The sequence below is a fragment of the Megalopta genalis genome, chromosome 5, assembly GCF_051020955.1.
Source record: "Megalopta genalis isolate 19385.01 chromosome 5, iyMegGena1_principal, whole genome shotgun sequence".
NCBI classification, from domain to species: Eukaryota; Metazoa; Arthropoda; class Insecta; order Hymenoptera; family Halictidae; genus Megalopta; species Megalopta genalis.
Genome location: NC_135017.1, coordinates 1990548 through 1999252, shown reverse-complemented (window position 1 = coordinate 1999252; position 8705 = coordinate 1990548). Strand labels below are relative to the sequence as shown.

Below are 8705 nucleotides of genomic sequence, written 5' to 3'. Positions count from 1 at the left end.
TGTAGATCGAACAACAATCCGGTGTACGTTCTTCAAAGGTAATTATACAAATAGAAAAGGTGTCGCATCTTCTATTTTGAACTTGAAATGTATTAACAAGACCATTATTCTGGAAACCTCCTGTTCGCGAATGTGCTACGGAATCATACTATAAATGAGAAAAGTCTTGATTCACTGAATTTATAGCTAATCTGAAAAATAGAATTATTTACATTTATAAATATCATCCTTATTTGTTACCTTTTGTCGATGAAACTTTTATGCCGTACTAATACGTGAGACGCTGAAGTCGGAAATCTTTGTCTAATCGGTTGTCACACGACTAATTGTAACCCTAATTACATCGTGGTTGGTGTTGTTTTAATCGGAAAACCGTGACGATTACAATCATTATTTTCTAATGCGATGGACATATAAAAAGCACTAAACGTTTGATAAACATCGGTAGGAAGAAATTTATCTTTTAGCAATTTAGCTCGGTTTCAGTTTTGGATCACCTGTGAAGGAAGACGAGTAATGTTCCCATTTTGACGCCGTCGTCACGTACATGAAGATACAGGTATAGGCGGGATTCATTGCAGCGGTAGTAAAAGTTTTTCGCGAGTGATTATAACATACAAAAGAAAGGTTAATCAGAGAGAGAGAGAGAGAGAGAGAGAGAGAGAGAGAGAATCGTATGCCTGATAGTGTAGTCCAAATTCATAAAAATCGGTGGGGTATGGCCTTTTCTACGTACAGTAAATTCTCCTCAATTGTCCTTCAACTTGTACACATAAATGGACAATGTCGGAAGAGGAGATACGACTATTCGACCCTCGCATAAACAAGGTGCCTAAAATTATTATACAAACGAGAAATGAGGGGTTCCTGAGATCATTTGAAGTAACTTTTTCCTTAGTGAAAATGCAATCGACGGCTTAGTTTACGAGTTATTAACGAAAAGGCGAGATCAATCGGCACGAAGCGGCCGAGCCAACGAGCGGTCGAAGTCCAGTTCCGCTCATTGGCTCGGCCGCCTCGCGCCAGCTAATCTCGCCTTTCAATGATCACAGTTTTTCGTTAACACTTAGCCAACCGAATGGGGAGATGATTAATGAAAAATTAAAACTGATTGCTTAATTTTATTAAGATTTGTATGAGATACGAATGCTGAAGAAGTAATTGACGCCATATAAGTTTGCTTAGTAATTTTTGTTCAATAGAATAAAATGTTTTAATTTTATGAAAATTTTCGAGGTCTCTAGCGCGGTCGTGGAAGTGTTAATAACTCGTAAACTAAGCCGCGGATTGAATTTTCGCTAAGGAAAAAGTTACTTCAAATGACCTCAGGAACCCCTCGCTTCCCGCTTGAACAATAATTTTGGAGCACCTTATATAGTTGCCGATTGTCAACAATTATAAAAACGAGGCGCAAGATTCGAATAATCGTATCTCCTCTTGCTAAATTGTTCATTCATGTTTACAAGCTGAAGGACAATTGGGGAGAATTTACTGAACTTACTAATTAGCCTTATTCATCGTCGATACAGCGAAAACTTGGATTAAAACTTGTCGATTATACGGTATAAAATTCAATCGAAAAATGCAACTCATTACGTTTTTTTACACAACAAGGAACTACAGTTCAGCGCCCGAACTAACCGCAATCTGTAAAAAACTCGCAAAGAAACACTGAATTCGACTTAGTATCCGTTACACTAGTTATGTATTATACTTTATTGTTACATTCGGTTTCATTGTTGTATTAAATATGTTAAAACCGGTAATCTCAAAATTCATAAGCAATTCAAAATTAATACCTCTATCGCCGTAATAAGTAATAGGGTCTCACTACTACGTGCTGACATAACTAATCGTCTTTCCCATTAAAGTCTGTTACATGCGATCCTTCACATTGAACATATGAAACTTTTGTTTAATTTTCCTTTCTCTGAAAACGAGTTTTCAGCGACTCGAGCAATGGAATCTAAATCCGTTTGTGAGATTTGTGGTAAGGTTACGACTCTTACGTGCTCTGCATGCAAAAGTGTTTATTACTGTTGTAAAGACCATCAGAAGAAGGATTGGAGCAAACACGTTAAGATCTGCAGGCCATACAAGGTGAGACATCATTAAAAATTGGATTTCAGAGTACTGATCCTAGATTTAACCAGCATCAAAATTATAAGGCTCGATTGTTAATTTTCTATTCCAAGTATAAGAGTTCGTTTCCTGTAATTTTACTCAATTCTTAAACCAAAAATCTAGATCCCACTTTTAGTTCGAATGTTAACAATATATTACCATTCTAAGGCATAAATAATCGTGAATCGTCAACCCGTCAAAGGAATAAACAATCATTAAAGGACCGTCGTTGACGACGTAGCGAGCCTGACGGCGAACTCGACGTTAAAATAAAGACGTACAATAGCCCACAATAAGAATGATTATTTTTATAACAGTTTCTGTAACATTTTTTGATACATATTTTTCGTTGGAAATCATTGCTTTACCAAATCCTAGGTATCAACTATTAACTTGTTAGAAAAACCAGAAAATTTGGTTTCAAAGTTAACAGAGAATCCGATATTGGGCCGTCACTATGTGGCAACAAGGAACATCAAGGTTGGAGAAATCCTTATCAAAGAGGCACCACTGTTTTCTGGTTCCCTATATAATTCCGATCTCGTCTGTCTGGGATGCTTGAGGGCACTACATGAAGGTAGTGCTATACCTTGCACAAAATGCGGATGTCTTCTTTGTCTGAGCTGCAAGCAGCATGGACCGGAATGTGATTTCATTTCTTCTCGCAGGATTGGAGAGGTGACTATCATATTGAGAAATTAAAATCCTGGCACACTGTTATCGGGTTGTTTCGAAAGTTCGTAGCGATTTTTCAAGTAGCCTATTTATCAATATTGATTTCCATTGCTACCAACCAGGCGTGTAGTGGTTGAAACGATAAGCCTGATAGAACAAATATGTTGAAAAGTTTTACTCTGAACTGCTCGGTATGTGAATGGATATGAAATCGACGATTTTCCACTTTCCCTGTATTTTCGAGCTAATTGTAAATAGGATATCTGTAATGGAATTGAATGAACCAGTAAAACTTTTGTTTACGATTAGACATTTTTTGGTTAAACATTGATTTCTTTTAAATAACTGTTTTTTTTTCGTTTTTGTAATAAAACCACATCTCACAATTAGATACTCATAGATTAATTGAATAGGCTTCCTCGTATTCAATGACGCTTCATCGTTTGCATTTTGATTTCTAAAAAACAGAGGACCCTAGAAGCGACTCTCACTTTCTGTTGAGATTTTGCACAGCGGTAGAGCTCGTAAAACTGAATCTAATGATAGCCGGTGTACCAGCACAATGCAATAGAATAAGTAAAGCAGGCGTCAATCAGATCTAATCCTTTAAATCTGCCTACATAGGGTGTGACGCTAAAATGGTGAAACGTGTTTGTTCAAGTCGCCAATACTCCTTCTTCCAGTCATTTTTGTCAAAAATAACCAAAAGATTTAGTAAATTCGAAGCATAGGGAATTGTGAAACTATAGCCAAAAATACGATCAAAATGTTGTATAATAAAAGATAAGAAATGCTACATTAGAAAATTATAAATAAAAAACATAAGAGCACATATTATATTTACATTTCGAAATGTTATCGGCCATTATCTACACAAACGTCAACATCGACGTAATATCGAATTTATTTTAAATCGGATTCTATCGCGGTTTTGTTTAAATTACTTACATAAAATTGTAATTCTTGTAATTAATAGTAGTGTACGTTTGTAAGTATACTGTCTTATATACTTTGTATCAGACAACGAGAAATACGTACTTGATACTTTTGTTACAACTTTTAAACGAAGCTCTAATGGATTTTCTGGCATTTTGGTTCATTTGGTATACTAACAGAACTTGTACAGAAACCTGTACGGCAATTTGTATATACAGTAACTTCTTCCTAATTCGCGCGACTCGTTTTTATAGCTGTTGGCAACCAGTAACTATAAAAACGAGCCGCAAGGCTCGAATAATCGTATCTCCTCTTCCTAAATTGCTCATTTTTGTGCGCAATCTGGGCGCGAATATACATATTAAGAAGAAATTACTCTAATACTTTTTCTAGAAGTAGAATAGAACAAAATTTATCATGTGTTTATCAGATTATTTACATAAAATGCATACCTTTTGATTTCATAATGAAATTTCACACATATTCAGAAGTAACTTAATTATTGTCACTTGTTCAATGTTGCAGATATCGGTCAACCAGTTCAGCTTCTTAAACAAGACTTATCAATATATGCCTTTTATAAAAATATTGGCTATGAAACATGCCCATCCGGAAACTTATGAAAAATTATTGTCGCTCGAGAGCCATAGCGATAATATTATAGTACAAGCAATGGCCTTGCCAGTATATCATTTCATCAGAATAATGTTCAAATCAGACGATATAACCATCGAGGAAATTACAAGAATCGTTGGAATTGTGAAGGTACGTGTCATAAAAGAATTGCATAGGATTCGTGATATGCATAAGAAATTAATAAATTCCAAGTACAAGAATGGATGCCACCTAAGATCAAGATATCAGAAGAATTACCTATAAGAACAATTTAATTAAGTATTAAATCGATTTTGATAAAATTTAAATATGTTGTAAACGCGGCATTTTCAACAATATTTTCCATTTCATGTTACTACCGCTTTAGCTTAGTTTATGAGTAGACTGTGGAGTAGACTGTGGAGTAGACTCGGTCTGTGATCGGTTCCTGTTTTTTATTTATAACTCGTCAACAAAGCCGTGGAGAACGTTTTCACTAAGAAAACAATTATTTCAAATAAAAAAAAAAAAAGGTCTTATAATATATTTAAGACTTCCTGTACGCATGACTTTGCTATTTATAGATTCAACCATAGTGTTATGCACGCATGTTTTGGGACATATATGCTTTTAAAAAATGCAAAAAAAATCAATTTTTTTAAAACACATGTCAGAAATTTTGGGTGGATAGAAATAAGACTTTCCCTACAACGGTTCTGGGCAAGTGTCGTGCGGTCTAACACAGTCCTCTTATCAGAAGGTACCCTTGCTTTCCACACTTCATGGCCAGATCCTTAATGAAAACTCTTTGTCGTTCAAGATAACGGTTCGACGTCGGGTCGCCTGTCATATTTAAAGATTCCTAACTTTCCAAACATATGTCAACGGATGCGCCCCATCGAGTACCTGAACAACTTTCAGTTGTCGGACATGATCTGGGGTTTGTCCGTCGACAGCCTCGAGAGGCGACGCAAACCGCCGACGCTATTTCTCGATTTCTTTTAAATACAAGCTGTCGCTAACATGTAAAACCAGAATACCCACTTAAGTCAAAGAACAGAACTCGGATAATTTTACAAATAGTATTTGCAAAAATAACAGTTGACGGATATGATACCTTCCAATGATACCTTCCAACAAATAGAAGGTTTTACTTTACTTCATCAAAAATTGTAGAAACGTAATTTGAACAAATCAATAAATTGCAGGTTAATCCATTCTTAGTTACACTAACAGATCCACCACACATGGCAATTTACGAATTATCTTCATTAATCGAACACAATTGCAAAGCAAACTGTTGGGTAGAATTCCAGAATAGGGATGAATTGATCATTCGCGCCAGGACTCCTATAGCAAAAGGTAAATTAACATTTATTTACGTAATTTCAATATATTGGACGAAGCATTTGTATTGTAACGTATCTACGTTATTGTTGGTTGCATGGAAATAAATGCTGAGGACAAAATTTTGTTTAAGGTCATTGTTCCTGAAATTTTAATGCTATCGATATTTCGACATGTATTTCATACCATTACGGAAGGTATATCTGTATCTACAAACAATTGAGTCATCCTAGTGGTTCAAGCAGTATATTAACTCGCATCAGTATCGGAACAAAAACATTATTATTAGGAGCGTTGTTTTATACATATTTTCTACTTCCTGTATGTTCCCATGCAGCTACAATTCTTTATTTTATATCATTCCGAGTGGTTAACACTTTTTATGAGGAACCATATTTCTAAATGATTTTCAAATCTATACAAAATCTTAATTCTTCATTCGTATTTTACGATTTAATGATCCTAATAATAATGAAATAAATCGTGTTTGATTACCAGTCTCTGGATAGAAAAGTAGCCTTGGCACACTTTTCTAAGGACTGTCTCATTTAAAAATATTAAGTAATCGTGTAATTTAGAAGGAAAATGATTTTCAAGAACTTCTTTTGAGATTACGTATGCCATTGAAACTGGTATAAATTTATTCCTGGTCTTTATGTTTATCACTAACTTGTGAAAATATTTATGTGCCTTACCTTGTACATTACAGTATATTGTTGTGGTTATTGCGGGACGTTAGCGTGACACTTTACTCTTGGAAAATCGATTGGAAAATTTATAATAACAATGTGATTGTTTTGCACCGTTTTTAATTCTTTTATTCCTTGAAAAATCTTCGTGCTTTGATTTGCAATTGCATTCTGCATTTCAGGAGATCATATTTCTATCGGTTACATAAATTCATTATTGGGTACTGAAAATAGGCTGAAGTCTCTCCATAATTACCTTTTCCAATGCACCTGTGACCGATGCAAGGACCCCTCAGAATTTGGCGTAATGTTTAGCGCTCTAAAATGCAATAAAAGGTAAAATACTATAGAGTTTTGTGTGTGTTGAATGCTAGAATCAGTCGAGAGGGATGTTATAAATCACCGAATGAATAGATGCCTGTAGTATGGTTCTGGAAAACACGTTGGCTGCTAATTAATAGAAAGAAAGAGTGAGAGAGATAATGTATAGCATACTTATCATCCTACTTAATAAACTATTATTATTTGTTATTAAAGCTGTGAGTTTACACTTTATCACGACTGCAGGTGGAATTTCCCTGATATAATTCCTGCAAGTTTTGAACAGGATATTCAAAATTGTACATCTTTTGACATTGTTTAAATGGATATGAATTTTCGTAACATTATATAAAAGTATACCGTTGTGCGTATGTGAAACTTTACAGAGTCATCCTATACAAAGTTCTATGTAAAGCTACAGTAGAAAAAAAATCAAAATTAAACATCTCAGGAATTAAAAATAAGAGAGAAAAACAGTTTTGATATTCGTATTCAGCGCGCGGTAATCAACAGGAAACGATTGTGAATGTTTATTTATAATTTTTACAAATAGTTAGTTAACTATTTGTCGTTTTATTTATTTATAGGTATTGTGCTGGATACGTTTTACCGGAAACATTTCTCGGAACGAGACCAAAACCTTACGTATGTGCAACGTGTAAATCGTCGATAAGTCCCGAAAAGGTGGATTGGATTTTGAAAATGATTGACACAAAAGTCGAGCTAGCAAAGAGAAGCGGAATCACCGCGTGTGACGAATTTTTGAAATATTCCAAGGACATTCTACATCCCAATCATTTTTGCAATGTCGACGTTATGTTGGCTTTGCATAAAATGATCGATGTAGAAGATCCACAGCAGGCCAATAAATATCTTCAGATCAAACGGAAAAGATTATCCAAGAAACTTTATAGTATATTTAACATTATTTCACCCAATCATATTAAAATAAACTTATGATAGATATCGATATTAAAAATATATGTTCTATTTTCCAGAAATTATCATTAATGACTTCGTTAAAAAAAACTTCATGTTAAAATTACGAACAATATCGATATTCATCGAATTCGTGATAACATACTTATAATTTCATTACGTTTATAATATTCATAATGTTTATCTATGCACTACGTATATTGATTTATAATTTTAAATTATTTGTAATATTATATACATATATCTGTGTCTTAATTATTGGAAACCATCTAAATATGTATGACGCTTGTGATATTGCAAAACTGCGACGTTATTTCCCATTTTGGATCGAAACACACTTATAGACTAGGCTCGTGTCGTGGTTGTAGCGTGCTAGGCCAACAGGATGGTCTTTAATTTTCAACTTGCGATTTTTTTTAGTTTAACCCCTTTAAATTGTGCCACTTGGTGAAAAAATTATATGTGCTAAATTTCAAAGTTATAGCAATTTTATGTTAATTTCTGACATACTTGTATTTCTTTATATTAAAAACATGGGACTACTCTTTTAAATAAAAATACAATTTCTTAAATGTATATTAAGAGCGTCAGTGTATTTCTTATACTATATGAAGTATAATATACTTCATATTTTTTAATTTTGCCTACCATTAAGCTTTCTATGTATCACAGCGTTTGAACCATACCGTTTATCTGTGTTGACTACACCGTCCGACATGATTTTTGATTTCCTATAGTCGCTATGAGATTGTTGTACCGTTTCGCTCCTCAAACAAGAATCCGGAAACTGAATTGCTCCATCTCTGTCAGCTTTCAAGAAAAATTCGAGCTTTTATAAAAAAATCAGAATTTTCGACAAAAATTAGATATTGTATGAAAAGTAAAAACGTTGGAAAGTTCTAATCCATCTTAAAAGGTAGAGGAAAGTTTTCCGAATATAGTGGCATATAATTTATTAATTGTTTTTTGAAGAAGAATCTGCCCTATAGGAGTGTCGGAACGATATACATATATTTCGAGTGGGCCGAGAAAATATTCGACAACAACGCGTGCACGACGTTTTGCCGTCATGTGCTACAC

General features: G+C 34.2%; 1 protein-coding gene across 1 annotated transcript; it reads left to right on the top strand.

Moving 5' to 3' along the window:
* Positions 1-1358: 1358 nt before the first annotated feature.
* Positions 1359-8201, top strand: LOC117217637 (SET domain-containing protein SmydA-8). The gene is made up of 6 exons (XM_076521799.1): positions 1359-2100; positions 2551-2802; positions 4261-4500; positions 5538-5691; positions 6548-6701; positions 7274-8201. Exons 1-6 carry the CDS (start codon positions 1903-1905, stop codon positions 7644-7646), a joined length of 1371 nt encoding a protein of 456 aa, XP_076377914.1. The 5' UTR covers positions 1359-1902; the 3' UTR covers positions 7647-8201.
* The last annotated feature ends 504 nt before the right edge of the window (positions 8202-8705 follow it).